Source organism: Psammomys obesus, unplaced genomic scaffold (assembly GCF_907164565.1).
Source record: "Psammomys obesus unplaced genomic scaffold, mPsaObe1.curated_primary_1811, whole genome shotgun sequence".
Lineage (NCBI taxonomy): Eukaryota > Metazoa > Chordata > Mammalia > Rodentia > Muridae > Psammomys > Psammomys obesus.
Genome location: NW_026596240.1, coordinates 2,217,050 through 2,237,309, shown reverse-complemented (window position 1 = coordinate 2,237,309; position 20,260 = coordinate 2,217,050). Strand labels below are relative to the sequence as shown.

Here is a 20,260-nt window from a genome sequence, read left to right as displayed (position 1 = left end):
GCTGGGCCCTCCATCATCAATCAGTCAAGGCAATGTCACAGACATGCTGACAGGCCACTCTGACGCAGACAGTTCCTCAACTGAGGCTCCCTCTTCTCAGATGACTCCAGGTTTTCTCAAATTAACAATAAAAACTAACCAGCACAGAGCATAGAGAGGGGGAGATTTAAGCTGTGATTTCTCCCTCAGCTCAACTCAGCAAGAACATCTCCTGGGCAAGGAGACTCAGGAACCAAGGGGGTTGCCTAGTAACTGTACTTGGCCTCCTTAATTTGCCATTCCATTTTTTATAACGGAAAAAGGAATAAATAAAAGCATGAGCTGTGACCACTTCAATCCCAGGTACAAGTATCTCTGGTTCAGCCCAAAGGATGCTCAGAAATGACACTGATCAGGGGTAACCTGGCTGCATCCCTTTCACAGTAACAAGGACCAACAATCAACATGATGGCATCCCAAACATTTGTGGAAACCAAACAGTCACAATTTTGTTCTCAGTATTCTAACTCATTAACCTTTACTTCAACCTTACCATAAAGCTACTAATATTATCCCATTCTTCCAATGGAAAAAGTGAGGCGTTGAGAAGCTGAACTATCTTAACATTCTTGCCTGCTTAGAAAAGAGAAAATGAATTACAATACTCCCCATTTGAGCCACATAGAGCACCAGGGCCTCAAAGCAGCCATGCTTTGGTGAATGCAGAGAAGGTTCTAGAATGAATCCCAGACCCTGCCTTGAACCCTGATGTCATGTGATAGAGGGACGTCTCTGGAAGGCTTTGGCACAGTTAACTACGTTAGGTTAGAGCTGTGCTCTCAACCCTGCGTTTACTTTCAGACATGAGAGGCCCCAGGGACTTTTCCTTTTTCATAGCAGAGGACAAAATTCCTTCAGTAGTGTTGTGCCCCTGTGTAAGAGAGCCTTTTATCTACAGCAGAGCACACCCTGGAGTCCCACCTTGCCAGGATGCTCCAGCCGGGCCTTCCCTCCTCTCCAGGGCTTGAGGTCATCACCGTCGTGCTCACCCTTAGAGCCTCTCTGTGTTTGCTACAGTGGTTCTTCCAGACTTTGTTACTACCCGCTTATGAGCGTGAAACCAATCTTGTCTATCTCAGCATTTTGTGTGGAGGCCAGGGAGGAGGCAGTTCATACGTTGTGCATGCACTTGGAGGCCAGAAGTCGACCTCGGACATCTTCCTCTATCAGTCTACACCTTGTTTTTCCAAACAGGGCGTCCCACCGAACCAGGAGCTCGCCAATTAAGTATACAGTCTTAAATGACCTCAAGGCAGATTATTAGCTTGGTTACAAGATCTAGCAAAAGTTCAGTCTTTTTGAGATCAAGAGGTATTTTTAGAAAGACGTTTCACCACATAGACCTCCTTGTTGGCAGACAGCCGAGGAGTGGGTCACCCCGCAGTCATTCCCCATCTTAGCTTTCCTCTCTTAGCTCATTTCTCATGGGAACGAGCAGCATGTGAGACTATCCTAAATAAGTGAATTGCCTTTGTGTGCTATTGTTCACTTATGTGATAAAATAATAACAAAACCAGTACTGCTAGAGTTAAGGAAACACATGATCACATTAGGAAACACATGATCATGGGGAAAAGTATTTATTCAAAATAAATTCTGAGGCCCTTATGGATGTTGATGGCATCCATTTTTAAACCTTGCATGGTTTGTTTCCATTTTTAAGCTCAAAGAAGTGTTGGATCCAGCTCTGGAACCCATTCTCTTAAAGCAAATTTTCATCAGTGGCGGAAGACTACTCATCCGCCTTGGAGACTCAGACATCGATTATGACCGGAATTTCAGGTTTTATATGACAACGAAAATGCCGAATCCCCACTACCTGCCTGAGGTGTGTATGAGCTGCTAGTTGGAACTTTTCACCGAGCTAGACTGTGTGTGATGAGTCTCCAAAGCTCGGTGGGTTCCCGCCTACAGGGACAGCTGGCAACTCTCCTGTTCTCCCTTTTCCCCCTCTACACCCTTCTTCCTTTCAGAGGACACAAGCAAGTCAGTCCCCAAAGCAGTGGCCTATCTCACGGCACTGTTCAAATACCCATATACTCCCAAATAAAATTGTCACTTATTAGGAAACTCTAGTAATTGGGCGGATTAAGAGAATTATTGGCCAGAGTTCCAGTAACTGTTGTTACACACGGCAGAAGGTATTATCCTTTTCCTTCTCCTTGCCATTGACTTATTCAAGAGAAGTCTGACTATTATGATAGTATGGTAATAGTTTCCCATAAAAATGTTACGATAAAATGAAAGAAGTAAAGCTCATCTTTTTACAAATAAAGCTTCTTTTTAACAAAGCCATTATGTGCAAATCACTATATATACCCTATGAATTCTTTAATAACTATCCGAAACTAAAGCTTGACAGAGACAAGCAGGTTTGCCCAACATCATGAAAGCACCGAACGGTGCAGCTGGAATTCAAACTCAAGGTGTTGATTCTAAAAATGTGGCTGCTAACCCTTTTCTGGCTCATCAGTCCTTAAACTATCATGTAGGATCCTGCGTTGAGGGGAAAAGGGAAGGAGCAAGATTAACACTCCTACTAACAGAGAAAAATCATGTTTGAATTTTGAGAGCCATGCTATGTTTGGTGTGTGGGGGTAGATATGTGCATAAGCAGACTAGAGATGCGTCTTCCTGGATAACACGGAATCCTATTCTTATAAAAAAACAAAAACACACTTTGTTATACCAGCCTGAACTTGGGCATTCATGTTCTTCCTGCTCCTTTTTCAGGTATGCATTAAAGTCACCATCATCAATTTCACTGTAACTAAGTCAGGTTTGGAGGATCAGTTGCTAAGGTAACTACAAGAGAGTATGTTTGGGAAGCTCGGGGTTGGCCATAGGTTTCCTAATGTTTTGAGATTTACTTTTTATATTTAGTCCTCTGTTTACATGTTTGTTTGTGTATCTGCATTTGAGTGCAGATGCCTTCAGAGGCCAGAAGAGGGCATCAGATCCCTTGGAACTGGAGTTAAAGGATGTTATAAGCCACCCACTGAGGGTGCTGGAAACAAAACTCAGGTCTTCTCCAAGAGTAGTTGTTGAGGTGACATTTTTGCGCATTCTGTATATTGTACATCAATCAATTGTTAATTGCTGTGGTGGCAGAGAGCTGAGTACTGGCCAGATTTTGGTATTGTCATTCTTTTTTTTTAAATGTACATTGGCGTTTTGCCTGCATATATGTCTATGTAAGGATGTCAGATCTTGGAGTTACAGACAGTTGTAAGCTGCTTGTGGGTGCTGGGAATTGAGCCCAGGTCCTCTGGAAGACCACTCAGGGTTCTTAACTACTGAGCCATCTCTCCACCCCTGGTATTATTCTTCTTGTAGCTCATCACCTGCCTCATATTTTATAAGCACTCTCCCTCCCTCACTCTCTGATTGGTTTTAATAAAGAGCTATGGCCAATAGCTAGGCAGGAAAGGAAAGGCTGGATTTCTAGACTGAAAGAGAGTCTCTGGGAAGAAAAGCAGATGTGGGGACTCGCCAGGGTGACACAGAAGGAGAGGTGAAGGCCTGGCCAATCAGTCAGGATGTAGGCCAGGACTAGTTGGGTTAATTCACGATCAAGCTGAGAGTTTGCCTAGCATTAGTGCCTAAACTTTTATAAATATTAATATAAATCTCCACATTTTTAAGAGCTGGTAGATCTAAAAAGTTCCACTATAAATAGTATGCAATTTCAACCTCTGAGCCATCTTTCTAGCCATCTTCTAGTTTAGAAGTGTTTACAAAGAAAAACAAATAATAAAATAAATCTCAAAAAAAAATATATCATATCAGGCTTTATCAAATTCACAGCTAAATACAAGGTTTTGTTAAATGTGATATCAAGGTGTAAATACTATCTGCAGTATTATTTTAGCAATGTAACATGGAACTTAGTCCATGTCTGTGCACATGCAAACATACATCTAAAGATCTTGTTATTATAGTTTATGGGCATTGCGTTATGTATTTCTATTCTTATGTGCAGTGCTTCACTATTTCATTACACTTCATTTACTGTGTGTGCATGTGTTGTGCGCACCCGGACACTATGCCTCGGAGGACCACCACAGGGGCTGGTGCTCTCCCTCTACCACATGGGTCTCAGGGACTGAACTCACATCTCCAGGCTCAGCAGCAGTCACCTGTAACTGCTGAGCCACCACAGTGGCCCACCCAGAGGAAGTATTTCAGAAGAATGCCTCCCAACCCATGGCTACCTCTAAAGAAGGCATTAGATATGGAAAAGGAGCCTCAGACTGTGGTTACCTCTATGGAGGGCATTAGATGTAGAAATGGAGCTGACTGGAAATGGAGCTGACAAGATAGAGTTTGTATCTGCTCATCTTTTGCTTTGTTGTTAGACAAAACTCATGTATTAGTTGTACAAAAGAATTGCTACTTTGAGGTGGTAAGGTTTCATACTCTCTCATGTCCATATTTTTTTTACTCCTGTCTAGAATGTTCAGCTTCCTGCTTGAAGGTTGGCATAGAGGAGCATTAGTGAATGAAACTGAATGACTAGAGTGTAAACTGGTTCCCTCCAAAAGTGCAGATGCTGTGAGAACATGGTGGAGAACAGCCTCTGACATATAAGATGGAGAATCAGAACTGACATTCAGGGCTGAGGAGGCACTCTGTCCATAAAGCGCTTGATGGGCAAGCATAGGGAGTTCAGCTTTCACACGTGTATATTATTCCGTGGGGCGTGTCTATCCCCGAGCCGCAGAGCATGTGCAGAAGTCAGAGACCTGCCTGTCAGAGTTAGTAGTCTCTTTTCCCTGTGTGGGTCCCAGGAGTTGAGTTCAGGTCATCAGCCCTGGTTCTAAGCACCTTTACCCGCTGAGCCATCTCTGGGGCCCCTGGGACCTCAGTTCAATTGCCAGAACTCACACAAAAAGCCGTGTTTGGTGGCCCAGGCTTGTAGTCCCAGGGCTGGGAGATCTACCGTAGGCAGGTGCCTGGGCTCTTCAGTCAGCCAGCCTTGCCTGATGGGTGAGCTCCAGGCCAGTCGCAAAATAAGTTGGGTAGCATTGCTGAGGAATGCCACCAGAGGTCATCATCTGGCCTCCGTCTGCACAAACACACACGTGCATATACACACACACACACACACACACACACAACATACACACGCGCATAGACATACACACACTCACACACAGACATGCACAAACACACATGCACACAGACACTCCAAATAAATAAGTACATATGAAAGTAGATAAATGATTGGCAGTTCTCTGAAGAGCCATCATGCCAACCCAGAGAACGAGCGTTTACTGTGCTTTTGGATTCAGCTGCACAGCACTCACAATGCCAGGTACAGAGTACTCAGGGGGGAAACAGTCACACACAGGGAAGGAAACAGTGGTGACTTAGGGAAACTGACCAAGCTGTAATCTAGCTCTTTCGACCTTGATTCTAGCGATGTGGTGCGACTTGAAAAACCTGAGTTGGAGGAGCAAAGAAATAAGCTCATTGTGAGGATCAATAGTGATAAAAACCAGCTGAAATCCATCGAGGACAAAATCCTGAAACTGCTCTTTGCATCTGAAGGGAATATTCTGGATAACGAAGAACTCATTGATACACTTCAGGACTCAAAGGCAAGTGGCACAGTCTTAGCGTTTACAGAGAGCCTGTTAACCAATCCACGACAGTGGAGGCGTAGGGCAGAAGGCTAGAGCAAGAGGATCAAAAATTGAACGCTAACCTGGACTAGAGTAAAATTTCAGAGTAGCACGGGTTCTGTAAGGAAACCGGTCTCAATATAAGAAATGTGGGCCGCCTCAAAAATCATAGTTAAAGCCAGGCGCAGTGGCACACGCCTGTAATCCCAGCACTCAGCGAGGCGCTAGATGGTGGTCACGGCCGGCCGGCGTCGACAGAAACCTGCGGCTGCCAGGAGACCTGGAGTGATTAGCTCCTAAGTTTAAAGCATGGTTCAGAAGTGTGTCCAAGGAGCACAGCCCATAGTGATTCTCTGTAGAGGCGGAGTGCTTTACTAAGAGAACAAGCTACCTTTGAGCCTTCGCCTAGACAGGAGCCCCCACGTCACAGTCTTTATGTTTGGTTGCTGTTAGAAATCCCGTACCGGCCTAAGGATGTGGCCCAGTGGTTGAGCGAGCACCTACCCAGAGTGTTCATGGGCTTGGTCTCCGCGCTCGGAGCACTCTACTCCTGAACTCCATCCCAGGCCTCCTCACGGCTCCGCAAGCTGTCCACTGTCCTTCCCGGCTTCCTAATCGCAAGGAGCCAGCGTCGCTCAGTCGGAAGAAGGGCACTGGGTCCTTCTTCCTTCACTGCACTTTTTACCTTAATGCCCCCTTAGTGGCATTAATGAGGGACTCACTCAAATCCGTAGTTCTTTCCCAGACTGGACTGGCTGCGCTCCTGAATCCTCACTATTTTTCAGAGGCAGACCCCTAAGAACTTGCTGTGTGTTTATTTAGATCACTTCTGGCGCTGTTAAAGCCAGGCTGAAGGAAGCCGAGGCCACGGAGGTGATGATCAATGTGGCTCGAGAGAAGTACCGCCCCGTGGCCACACAGGGCTCCGTGATGTACTTCGTCATCGCCAGCCTCTCGGAAATCGACCCCATGTATCAGTACTCGCTCAAGTATTTTAAACAGGTAACTGGCCTGTTGTTGGGGCTTCCCCGCAAACCCTCTTGGGCTGTTCCACGCCTTTGACAAGTTTGGGGGTGAAATTCTCCAGGACGTGGGGTGCAGGTGCAGAGCTCAAGAGCGGTCCCGTCAACCACACTGCCTAAGGGGCCCAGCGCTCGGTACGTAGGGGGAGAGGAGGCTGAGCTCCGCAAGGCTCCTTCCTCTCCGCGTCCTCAGCTAGCCGGCTTGCTTGCTTTCCCTCAGGTCTGCCTTTCGCTCTAAGAATCTCTTGAGGGAAGTGGTTCTCAACCGGTGGTCACTACCCCTATGGGAGTAGACCGACCCTTTCACAGGGGTCACCTATCAGATATCTACATAGCAATCCGTAACGACAGTAAAATTGCAGTTATGTAGTAGTAACAAAAATCTTACGGTCGGAGGTCACCCCGACATAAGGGTGGCGACCCACTGCTTTAGGGGTTAGGGAGATGGAGCAACGATTAGAGTGCTTTCTGCTCAAGAATGAAAAGACTAGAGCAAATGGGGGGGAGGGGGCTGCCTGCCTGTAATCCCAGCCTGAGAAGGCAGAGACGGGGGCGCTCCAGAGCACTCGGTTTAACAACATTAGCCGTACCAGTGAGCCCAGCGCTGGGTTTTATTGAGAGACCCTGACTTAAGTAAGGTGGAAGAGTGACGAGGATTGCCTACACCAACCCCGGGCCCATGTTCATGTTCTCATGTGTGCACGTATGCACACACATGCGTACGCACACATGCCTAGACATCTCACACACCGTATCCCCCAACACAGGCATACACACACATGGAAATGGGGTCGAATTTCTTCGTGCTCTGTGCTGGCTCTTTCTGCTCTGCAACAGGTTTGGGAGCGTGGCGGCAGCCTCAGCAGAGCTGGTTCCTGCGTCTGCCCCATCCCTCCCCAGAATGTCTCCTACACCAGGCTGTGCTCTCTTCCCCATGGCTATGACTCAGAAGTCTCTCTTTCCTTTGCTCCTTTTCTGTTTCACTGGCCCACTATGAGACATTCCTGTTTTCTTTTTAATTATTTTTATTTTATTGTTTTATTAAGTTTATTTATTTATTTACTTTATATCCTGACTTCAGCTCCCTCCCTCCTCTCCTGGTCCCATCCCCCCTCATCCAATTTCTCCCACCCCCTCCCCTTCTCAGAAAAGGGGAGCCCACCCAGTATCCATCCACCCCAGCACTTCAAATCTCATGAGGACTGAGTACATCCTCTTCCACTGAGGCCAGGCAAGGCGCCTCGCTAGGGGGCAGTGATCACCCTGCTTATCTAGGTTCTCCTGCCTCGAGTTCACACCTGACTCTCTGCTGCGCTCTCCTGAAGACTCGCTGCCTCACCATCTCTGGAGCTCAGTACCTACCAAGAGCACATTCTGAGTCCTGGAGCTTCAGCAAGCTCTGGTGGGCTCACTGAAGACGGCACTAGCCCAATCTCCATCTCCCTGCTCCTCCTGTCATGTCTGTGTTGTGTCTTTTATCTAAAAACTAATAGAAGACTGGAAAAAAATTTTAGCTAATAATTTTAAAAGTATTGAGGGAATTTGCACAATATACAATCTATATATGTACAAAAACTTGGAGGGGAGAAGGAAAAAGAAATATTATTATGCATATTTAAAGTATATAACATGGAATTCATAGCACCTTAGCACATTCATGCTCCCACATCTTTTGTTGTTATAGGCCAGAGCAGTTTTGCAAGAATTCAATAGAAGAGTACAGTTTTGTCATTTACAGTCTTCAGGTTATGTCTTAGACTTGGTCACCCTACCTAGTATTCTCCGTCCACCTCTCTCTGTTTTCTCCTGCATCCTCTACCAACTCCCACAGCATATATTGTCCCCTCTTCTACACAGAGCAATTTAGCTCACTGCCACTTTTCTTATCCTCCATGTTCATACCCATGACATTAAGACAAAGGCCTCCTCCTCCTCCTCCTCCTCCTCCTCCTCCTCCTCCTCCTCCTCCTCATGTCACTCTCAGTAGAGAAGTGGAGATATGCCTGATTCCTTGGGAGAGAGTGCCCTGACTTCCAGCCACAATGCTACCTTCTCCAGCAAGGCCAGCCACAGCTGTGAGGACTTACTCACACAGATGGATTATTGCACATTCTAAGAAGTGTGTCTGGTGTCTTGAGAAAATAAGCACACAATCTAAAGTATTTCAGCAAAGCAAAGGGCGTGCATAGCTGTGCCCAGTCAACCGGCCAAGCACACCTGGCCGGAGCCCCACTGGGTTCTAATTCCTAACTCAAGAGGTCCTGTGCTTCACCCAAGTGCTCATGTTCTCACTCAGCTGGATAATTTAAAGTGTCACAGTTTAGAAGCAGAATGCAATCTGGAACAGGAAGTGCAACCTTGAGCACATACTTTGTTTCCAAGAAGTGCTGACCCTGCACAAATTTAAGTTTTTTTCCAAGCAGCTTCTTTGCAATATTTTTTTTTCCTTAACAGAGTTTTGTTTCATTTAATTCTTCAGTAGAAAAAAAACCCAGCATATTTTGTTTATAATTCCTTCCTCTTTTGAAACACGTTTTTATTTTCTTCAAATGGAATTAACATTATCCAAGCTTCCTGGTTTATGGTACTCATGAGGAACATGCGGTAAGATGGGGAAGTCTCACACTGTTGTTTCAGTTAGTGGTTGGCCTGCCCCATACACATAGGATCACACAGCATCCAGCTGTGCTCACAGTCAGTGGCCACTCTGAGGCTGTGGCTATCTTCCTACAAGAAAGTGAGGTGGGTACCAAGAAGCCATCTCCCTGAAGCAATGGTACAGAGAACCCAGGTAGAGTTCTGGGCCCGGCCCTTAGTGGCACACCACTCACACTGAAGTCTAGCAACTTGCTCAGGATAGTCCAGGTTTGAGGAAAGAGGGTACCACCCAGGTTGCAGATGGGCAGGATAGCCAACAGTCCCGGCAGTCATTCCTCTCACCTGATATGCCTTGTGGGCACTTAGCCCACCTTGCCTCTGGCAGGAGGTGCCTCTCTCCAGCCGCAGAACGACTTCCCAGAAGGCCGTGCGGAAGCTCTCCACCCCTCTGACCTCATTGTGCAGCACTATGCAGCACTACAGGAGTCTCTTTGGAGACTGTTTCTGTTCATCCAGAGCAGTCAGATAGTTCCCACGAAAACGGAAATGCCTGGACAAATGCTACGACACAAATGAGCTAGATCCATCTTAATGGCTTTGTCGCTATGGTCAGGGCCCCACAGCAACTGGAACTGCAGGAAAGAAGGCTCCCCCACTGGGAACTCACATGTCCTCGGTAGAGAAAACTGAAGAATGGAAACAAGTGAGAGCTGTCCTTCTTTGTTTTGTTGTTTTGAGGACCTGGGCTCTCTTTCTGCAGTGCGCCTGCCTTAGCAGCCTGTAGAAGCTGCGTGCTCCAGGGTCACCCTCCATTCCCACAGCACGGATCTGTGCGCTCCCATCTCAGGTCCACTTTCTTTGTTAGCAGCTATAAAGCCAAGCAAAATAAGGATTGTTAGCTCTTTTAATACCACCTAACTGACTCGGATAATACCTTCTTACCCCTGTGCCGGAGCCAGCCAGCAGAGTTGAACAGTTCTTGAGTTGGGAGTGAGGATTAATATTAATAAAATAAACACACAGCACACAGGAAACTTTTTAAAGGTCCAGACTCGACAGCCATGGCAAAAGGCAGGCTGCTGCAGCAAGCAGTGCCAGCAGCAAACCTCAAGTCTCTGCCTCCAACTCTGTCGCCAGCCTTCTGACCTCTTTATTTGAGAGGAGTTACTTTTAGCCAGAAAAACATCTCAGAACAATAGGTTAATTTGCACAAGGAGCTTGAGGAAGAGGTGTGACTCTCACAAGCTATCCCACCTGCTGTCACAAACAAAAGGAGATGGACTTGCAAGTTCTCTGCCATTAGTAAAGGCCTGCTAAAAGCCATCTCTCCACCGAGATTTAAATATCAAAGCCGCTGCTGGAGTCGCGGCTCCCGACACCCCTGCTGTTTGGCAATTCATGTTTTTCAAAGGCTTAATAGCTCCTTCAAGAAATAACTATGCGAGGGTTGGAGAGGTGGTTCAGTGGTTAGGAGCACTTGCTGCTCTGGCATCCACGTGGCATCTTACAACTGTCCATAACTCCACTTCCAAGTGTCCACTCCTGGCCTCCACAGGCAGCAGGCATGCTTGTGGTGTACATGTATACATGCAGGCATAGATAAAATAAAAATACATACATACATATACACACATACAAATATGGGGCTGGAGAGATGGCTCAGTGGTTAAGCGCACTTGCTGCTCTTCCGGAGGATCCAAGTTCAGTTCCCAGCACCCACAACAGGCAGTTTACAAACACCTGTAACTCCAGCTCCATATCGTCTGACATCTTCTGACTTCTGTGGGCACCCATACACTTATAGGATATATACAGAGAGAAAGAAAGAGATACGCATAAATAAAACAAATAAAAATAAATCTTAAAAGAGAAAGGAATGTGAAGATGTGAAATGCCTCAGCTGAGGGGGGAAAAAAAGAGATACAAGAAATTGTCAAATCCGAAGGGTTTATGCTTTGAAAGAAAAGTCAAGAACCCAAAATGTATTTGCAGACAACAGCCCAAAAGAGGAAATTGTTCATGGCCAAGGCAACTTATAAAAGAAAGAATTTAATGGTGCCTTGCAGTTTCAGAGAGAGAGTCCATGAGCATCCTGGCCTAGGCAGTCAGATGCAGCACTGGAGAAGTGGCTGAGAGCTTCCATCTCATGTGAAGCACAGGCAGAGAGAACTAACTGGGAAAATGGGCGGGCTTTCTCAACCTTGCACTTCTTCCAGTGAGGGCTATCGAAACCACTCTACAGCTTAATCCTTCTCAAACAGTCCCACCAATTGGGGACCAAGCATTCAAGTATATGAGCCTCTGGGCCCTTTTCATTCAAATCACCACATCTACCAAAACCAGCCATAAATCATTTCACACTAAAACTCTTTAGCGCACTTTGTAATTTAATTTTTTTGTTTGTTTGGTTTGGTTGGGTTTGTTTGTTTTTGTTTGTTTGGTTGGTTGGTTTTTTTTTTTTTTTTTTTTTTTTTTTTGGCACCAAAGATACTACATTTCTCTGAGCACTGACCCATCTCAGCAACTTCCCAGGCTTTAAAAAGAAAGCCCATTGTATGGGGCACATGGCTCAGTGGTAGAGTACTTATCTAGCATTTGGGAGACCTGGAGTTAAACCCCCCCAACCAAAAATTAATAATAATAACTCCCATTACTGCTAGGCACAGTGGAGCACACTGTAATCATAGCACTGAGGAAAGGCAAGACAGAAGAATTTTGAGCTGAAGGGCAGCTGGTGCTACCCAGTGGGTCCAGGGACAGCCTGGGCTATGTTAGTTAGAACCTGTCTCAGGAAGTCCGGGACTGAGGATATACCTTGGAGGCAGAGCTCTTGCCTACATGCCAAGGTGTTAGGTTCTGTCCCCAGTACTGAAAAAAGCTACTTCAAAATGGTATCCTCTACTGAAGGCATCAAAATAACCGTTAATCATTCACTAGCCAGAATTACAAAGGACTATCACAGTTGTCTACAATAATTATGTTCTTCCCCTAAGCCCTGCTAATATCAGGGAGGCTTATGGACCTGGCTCAGATGTTGCCAGAAATGCATAGGGTCACCTCCGACCTCCCATGCCTGATTCTTCAGGGCCACCATCTCTACTGCCTTCCCAGTAAAATGGGCCATCTTTGACCATGGGGTCTGCTTTCAAAATCTCCAGACAAGAAATAGGATGGAAGTCTCCTTTAAAGCAGCTTCTCGGACCAGCAGGATGACCCAGGTGAAGAGTTTACAGTGTGAAGGTTGACGTGAAAGAAGCTGCCGCCACGTTATCTTCCACAGAGCACCCTGTCGATCACCGAGTGATGTGTCACTTAGCATCACTAAGGGTTTGTCATTGGTCCATTCCTGAAAAGTGAGATGGGGGCCCCCCGAAGACAAATCTCACATACTAAGCTGAGATCTCTTCTAGATTTTTCCACAGCGTTTGCCAACCACATTGCTCACTGTAGGTCAGAATGAGGGAAGAGGTGGAGCAGGAGTTTTTGCTTTGCAGAGAATTAGCCAAATCCTTCTTCCTCCCGCAGCTGTTCAACACAACTATTGAGACGTCTGAGAAGGCTGATGACCTGCAGTATCGCCTCAGCATCCTGCTGCAGCAGACGCTCCTCACCGCCTACACCAATGTGTCCCGGGGGCTCTTCGAGCAGCATAAACTCATCTACAGCTTCATGCTCTGCGTGGAGATCATGCGCCAGCATGGGCTGCTCACTGAGGCCGAGTGGAACTTCTTCCTGCGAGGGTCGGCAGGGATGGAGAAGGTACGGTGACGCACTGAGGGCGAGCCTTCCCACCCGTTAACTCACGCATTACTTCCCTTACTGTTGTGACTAACACGCGACAGGAAGCGACTTGAGGAAGTGTTCAGCTCAGCAGAGGGCACAGGCTGTCGTGGAGGGGTGGCGTGGTGGCAAAGCAGGAAGCACATGGTCACATACCCGTAGTCAGAAAGCAGAGCTAGGACTAGAAGTGGGGTGGCCATGAAGGTTGAAAGCAGCGTGTGGATTCAGGTGATAACTTCTGTTTGATTCTGAGCGCTCTCCTGGGTCAGTAATGTCTTCCTTGTAAAACGCTGATAAGGATTTCCGAAAAGAAAAAAAAAAGTGTTTCTCATTCCTTCTCACACCATGTTTTCTATGCTGTTCAATGAATGCAGAGCAAAATCCTTCTTTATTAGGAACAGACGTCAGACACATACAGCAGATAAGCTACAGCCAGGCCACTAACCACCAACTACAGAAATGGAAGACAACAAATAAATATATATATATATATGGAGGAAGTGACCCACTTTCCCCAGCAAGACCCCACCCCCTAATGCTTCTACAACCTAACCCAAAGTGACATCAGCTAGAGACCAATTTATCAAACACACGGGCCTGTGAGGGCCGTTTCACATCCAAACCACAACCGCACACAAGATTTCTCACAAGGATATGTGAGGCGAACGTTGTCTCCACGCTTTCTGGAACTGTCCCCTCTAGAGCCCAGTGGATTGGCTTAGTCTCGTTACTTAAGAAGCACACCTAATAAGGATATAGCTGCCATAGAATGTAATTCTTCTAGATATCTGGGCAAAGTAAATTGAAAACCTCTGAAAAGAGTTCAGCATCTAGACCTCATTATGAGTACTCATGATTTAAGAGAGGGCTTAACAGGAATTGTAAAAGTAATTTTTATTTGCCTGATGTAAAATCATCTCCAAAGCTTTCTGTCTCATCTGCCAACCTAGGCCTAGTCCTGGAAGCTTCTAGCCTCCACACAATCTAGGCCTAAAATGTTTTCAGCCTCTGAGACTTACTGCTGAATAAGCTCATCCTTTCTAGCTCTTTCTGAACTCTGGCTGGAAGGTTCACCTCAGTCATTCTGGCTCAAACTGGTTTCTCTCAGCTTCTGACTGAACTGCTCTGCTTGGCTTCAAACTCTAGCAATGTGTTCTAATCTTCTGGCTCCTTCTCATTCTCGTTCTGTCTTCACCTGTGTCTAGCTTGTTCTGCCACCTGTCTCCATACAACTGTCCCGGTAAACACTGACCCCCTTTCTGCATTGTTCTCTTAAATTGCCTCTCTTTCCTCTCTCTTCTCATGAGAATTGGGAGTAGCCTATCTCTAACTCACTCTGTCAGATCTTTCTCTGATTAGTCACTTTGTCTGCCTCTCAGTTAGACATCACTTTCAAACATGGGTGTTTTCTTCTACAAACTAACTTTACCTGCATTGTTTGGGATCAGCGGTGTGGACTAAGGACGTGGCTGCCTTCCATCCAAATCACACAGACCTAGAAGGTCTTTGGGAGTGATCAGGGCAGCCACATTGCTGGATTAAAATTGCTCTACAAAGAATGTAGAATAAGTTGACTTTAACCTCATGGATGACTATGAAGGGATCCAGACTTCTGCACAGGAAGAAAGTACATAGGCAGCTTCTAAAAACGGAAAGGACTAGAGTTAGGAGTGTCTGGGGATTTGGAGAGAGTGACTAATTTGCTACAATCTCACAATGAAACCTGAATTGCTTCTTATAGACCAAACACTATGAGTCCTTGAGATGGAAACTACTCCTGGTGAAGAGCCTCTGGAGATTGTGGAAGGGGCTTAAGATATTACACAAGGGCTTGGAGAGGTGGCTCAGTGAAAAGAGCATCTGCTGCTCTTACAGAACCTCTGAAGGCACCTGTACACATGTTAACACACACAACACAGAGCGAGAGAGGAGAGAGAGATACATGTAAGCAAATAATAAAATAAATCTTTTTAAAATGAAATATCACACAGCTTACTTGAACGAGAAGGATTTGAGAGAACTGACTCCAGTTTTGAAAGATGTTTTACTGTGGGTGAGATGCTGCAGAGAAACCATTGCTAAAGAATGAAATCTGCATTGGTTTTTACTCTTAAGAAATTGCCACCACCCTGAGCAGCCAGCAGCCATCAACACCAGGAGCCTCCACTTGTAAAAACATCGCAACTCAGCAGACTATGTATAGCAATGTATACTATTGCTATAGTATTAGCAATGTATAGCAATGATGTGTTGAATTAAGGTACATGCACTTTAAGGCATAGCGCTGCCTGTTGCGTGTGTAACAGACTACAATATGGTATAAAATAACTCTATGTGTCCTAGTAAACTAGAAACTTAATGCGACATGTAATTGCATGATCCACCTTGTTGTAATGACCTGGAATTGGACCTAAGATGGCTCCTGGAGTGTGTTTCTGTACAGTTGATACTGAGAGGATTAAGTCTTCTACACCTGGTTGTGGAATGGTTGTATTTATCTGTTAATATTCAAAATTCATTGGGTTATATCAGCAGTTCTCAAACTGTGGGTTGTGACCCCCTTTGGGGGTCACACATCAGATATCCTGCATACCAGATATTTATATTATGAGTCATACCTGTAGCAAAATTACAGTTACTAATTAACAACAAAATAACTATGGTTGGGGTCACCACAACATGAGGAACTGTATTCAGGGGCCACAGCATTAGGAAATTTGAGAACCATCGGGTCATATGCTTTAAATCGTTCAATTGAATGATGTATGATTTGTATCAACAAAGTGCTTGAAACATAGTCAGGCATCTATTTAGGGGAATTTTGGAGAACTACCTTTAGCCTGTAGTCATAGTTTTGAAAAACTCTTCAGCCTTATGTAAGTACTCCATGGCATATTCCCAAGTGGCACAATGGAGGTTTCTGGAAATATCTGAAATAACTCCATATATGCTCATCATAACTAAAGTGTGCGCGTGCGCGCGTGCGTGTGTGTGTGTTGTTGATGGTTTCTTTTAAATTATGTGTATATGGGAGACGCACATGAGTACTTGCCAAGTCCAGAAGAGGCTGTCAAGATCCCCTGGAACTAAAATCACGGGTGGTTGTGGGCTGTGTGACGTGGCTGCTGTAATCTGAATTCAGGTTCTCCACAAAAGAAGCAAGTGTTCTTAACCTCTGACTGTCTCTCCATCCCTGTACAATTAAGTGCTTGCTTGTCTTGGAGCTGGTCTTACTCTAACTCTGTTCAGCTTTCCTCACCTTCCAGGCTGAGACCATCTTGGACTCTGCTTTAGACTATGGTTGTGCAGTGAAAAAATGCCATTAACCATCAAAATATTTGGAGTTGGGAAGATGAGGTGTATGGGAGAGCCTGAATGTCAGCATAACCGATTTGACTCTACTCCTTCACCGAGTCAGCTCTGCTCTCTATAGGGTCAACTTGGAAGTCTCAGCCCCTGTTCCCATGTGCAGAGAAGTCCCTGAGAACTAGGGTTGACACAGCACTGTGCTTTTTGCTTGCTTACTTTTCCCCCATTTATTTACGTAATCACTTTACAGCCTGATCCTAGCCCCCCTCTCCTCCCAGTCCTACTCTCACACTCTCACTCCCCCCATTCCTTCTTCTCAGAGAAGAGGAGGCCCCCAAGGGGTACCAATCTATCTTGGCACCTCAGGTCGCAGCAGGACTAAGTTCATCATCTCCCTCTGAGGCCTGACAAGGCAGCCCAGCTAGAGAAAAGGTATCCAAAGGCAGGCAACAGAGTCAGACAGCCCCTGCTCCCATTGTTAAGAGGCCCACATGAAGAACAGCTGTACACCTGCTACATATATGTAGGGGGCCTAGAACCAGTCCATGCATGCTCTTTGGTTGGTGGTTCAGTCTCTGTAAGCCCCCATGGGCCCAGCTTAGTTGACTTTGTAGATCTTCTTGTGATATCCTTAACTCCTTCAGCTCCCTCGATCCTTCCTCCCATTCTTCCGCACAACTCCCTGCGCTTGGCCTTTGTTTGACTGTGGGTCTTTACATCTGTTTCTATCAGCTGCTGGATGAAGCTTCTTAGAAGACATTTATGCTAGGCTCCTGTCTGCAAGCAAAGCAGAGCTCCATTAATAGTGTCATGGTTGGCTCTTTCCCATGGGGTGGGTCTCAAGTTGGGCCAGTCACTGGTTTACCATTCCCTCAACCTCTGCTCCCTACACTTCTTGTAGGCAGGGGAAAGTTTGGTAAAAGGTTTTATGGGTGGGTTACTGTCTCCCTCCCTCCACTCCGTTTCTTTCTAAGACAAGGTAGCCTAGGCTAGGTTTGAACTCATGGTCCTCCTGTCTCAGCCTCCAACGGAATTATGGGTGTGCACTACCATAGTAACACAGTTATCTTTACCACTCATCTTTATTTCATCATATCTTACTATTTGTGCTAAGAAAATGGTTGTATGTGGGGTGTACATTTGGAGGGGTGCCCAGAACACATGGATAGAAGCCAGCATAGAATGGTGGGTGCCCTCCTCCATCACCTCTCTTCCCTTAAGATAGCTCTCTCACGGGCCTAGAGTTCACTGGTTTGGGGTAGGCTTCTGGCCAACAAGTTCCAGCTCTCCTCCTGACTCTGAAAGATGTACCCAGCCACACCCAATTTTTCCATTGATGCTGAGGATCTGAATTCAAGTCCTCATTCTTGTACAGCAGATGCCCCTACCCACAAGCCCCCAAGAATGGCTGTTTCTAACACACTGTTTCAGCTTATTTTCCCCCTAGACAAGGTTGAAGAGTGTGGCGCTGTTGTCTCCGTAAACCGCTGCTCTTTGTGTTCTCTCTCTCCCCTGTAGGAGCGCCCTCCTAAGCCAGAAGCTCCATGGCTGCATCTTCAAATGTGGTTCTCCTGCTGTGACCTAGAAGAATCATTTCCAGTTTTTGAAGGACTCACAAAACATATACTGTTACACCCCATTTGTATACGCTTAGGTAAGACGACAAAAAGTGCCATGATGAGGGGGAGGGGCGAGACAGGGTCCTGGGTCCAGACTTTACGTCACGAATTCACCCTTTCTCCAATGTCTATACCTTTTTGGAGGGGAAAAAAACTTTATTTTTTAGGAAATGATAAGTCAACTTTTTTTTTTTTTACAATATCTTGAACTGAATCCTTAGCCCATGAATTTTGACTATTTTATGGCTACTCTATAGTGAATGTTTGTGTGTGTGTGTGTGTGTGTGTGTGTGTGTGTGTGATGTATGCATGGGTTTATACTAATGTGGGAGGATGTACTTGCAAGCAGGCAGGTATGGAAGCCAGAAGCTGATGTCTAATGCCTTTTTTTCCTATCACTTCTCCTCCATATTTATTGAAATAGGGTCTTTCACTGGGCCTGAAGTTAACTATTTCCACTAGACTGGTTGGCCAGAGAGCCCTTGAGATCTACCTGCCTCGTTGTCTATCCCTGTAGCTGCATTCCATAGGTTTCTTTAAAACTTTCTTAAGGGATGACGTGTACACTGAAGAGTCAGAAGGGCAGCTTGACCCCATACGCTTACACACTCGTAAACCATATGCTTGAAAAATGGGAAGTATAAGAATTACCTCCTCCCTCCTCCCTCCTCCCTCCTCCCTCCTCCCTCCTCCCTCCTCCCTCCTCCCAGCACCTTGCCCCTTTGGCCACAGGCAACAATAGCTCTCAACTTTAACACTGCAGTTAATTTGTGTCCTTTCAATTCTAAAAGTACTTTTTGTAGTTCAAAATCACTTAATATTCAGGGGCCTCATTTTAAGGATCATAACTCGATTATATAAAGAAATGTATCCTTGTGCTCTGCGTGAGACTGATTCTTTGAAATTCTTTAGACATTTTGCGTCTTGACGCATGTGCTACATGGAAAACGTTCTATGCTCATTTATTGGAGGCAAGGTCTGTATGTGATCAAACTTGCTCTGCCATTTACTTCATTGCTAACTTTATACTCCTGTCAGGTTCTGAGAGAAGTGTGTTGAGGTACACTATATGACGGGCAATTTCTGTTTGTAGTTTTGTATTTTTACTACATCTTATAAAGTTATGCTATTATATGCAAATAAAGTTATTTTCTCCAATGTAAATTCTTCATTTCTATATAATATTTCTCTTTACTCTGAACAATTTTTTTTTACTTAAAGTATATCTTAAATTGTTTTTGTTTATGTGCCCATGTTTACATGAGAGTTTGCCCCATGAATGGGAGTAGCTGAGGAGGCCAGAAGGTGTCTGATACCCTGGCTCTAGGGTTACAGACAGGTGTGGACAGAACTAGGGTCCTCTGTGCTCTTCACTTCTGAGCCATCTCTCTAGCCCTTAAAAATCTTTTTTTGTGATGTAAGTTTCTCTAGATAGCCTCCACCTCTATATTTCTACATTCTTATTTCTAATTCTTGGGTGTTATTGCTATGGTTTGGGGGTGTCTTTGGTGGGTCGTTGTTTTGAGGCGTGTTAAGACTCTCTTTATTAACAGGCAGGTTTTAGTCCACTGAATTTATTTCAGATATTGATCTATTTCTATTTTCCAAACTGGGAAGAATTGTTAGCCTCTGGGGAATATTTGGTAATGTCTGGAGATAATTTCTTTGCCACACTGGGTGGTAATACAGGCGTCTGGGGAGGAGAAACCCAGTTTGCCTCTGAGCACCCTATAGTACTCAGAACTCTCCATGGAAAGGATCCACAGGATCCACATGATCCATTAGTGAGTCTGAGGAGCTGGCCTGCTTAGATTTGCCTTTATATCTCGCCTTGTAGAGACTTTCTTTTTTAATTCTTGGCTTCAAAAGGATCATGCACAGTTCATGTTAGTTTCTTCCTTACTGGTTTTGTTCCCTCCCTTCAGTTATGTTTCTCTTGTTCTCAGTAATTACTCATACTCCTAACATTGTTATTTATTTAGATAAGCACACCCAGCAAGTGTGCCAATGTGGAGTCTATGTGGACCAGAACTTCTGGGATCCCAATATCATCATTTGACTTCCAAATAAAGACTACAAAAAATGCTATTTGATAAGGGCATCAAATGTAAATGGTATCTATACATAATACATTAGTTGATGGGCTGGCTAGAGGTCATAGCAGAACCTACTGGAAATCTACTCATCAGAGAAGTGCATACATGGCCAGCGAGGGATGAATCTGAGACACAGGACTAGACAAGGCCAAGTGCAGAGAAAGAAGAGA

At 45.3% G+C, this 20,260-nt stretch overlaps 1 protein-coding gene across 1 annotated transcript in view; it reads left to right on the top strand.

Moving 5' to 3' along the window:
• Dnah6 (dynein axonemal heavy chain 6) overlaps positions 1 to 20,260 on the top strand; it is a 200,961-nt gene that overhangs the window by 138,873 nt on the left and 41,828 nt on the right. The window contains exons 56-61 of the mRNA XM_055596419.1: positions 1,703 to 1,867; positions 2,773 to 2,840; positions 5,462 to 5,642; positions 6,489 to 6,668; positions 12,812 to 13,045; positions 17,894 to 18,029. Coding sequence (XP_055452394.1) covers positions 1,703 to 1,867; positions 2,773 to 2,840; positions 5,462 to 5,642; positions 6,489 to 6,668; positions 12,812 to 13,045; positions 17,894 to 18,029 — 964 coding nt within the window. The remainder of the gene's footprint in view (positions 1 to 1,702; positions 1,868 to 2,772; positions 2,841 to 5,461; positions 5,643 to 6,488; positions 6,669 to 12,811; positions 13,046 to 17,893; positions 18,030 to 20,260) is intronic.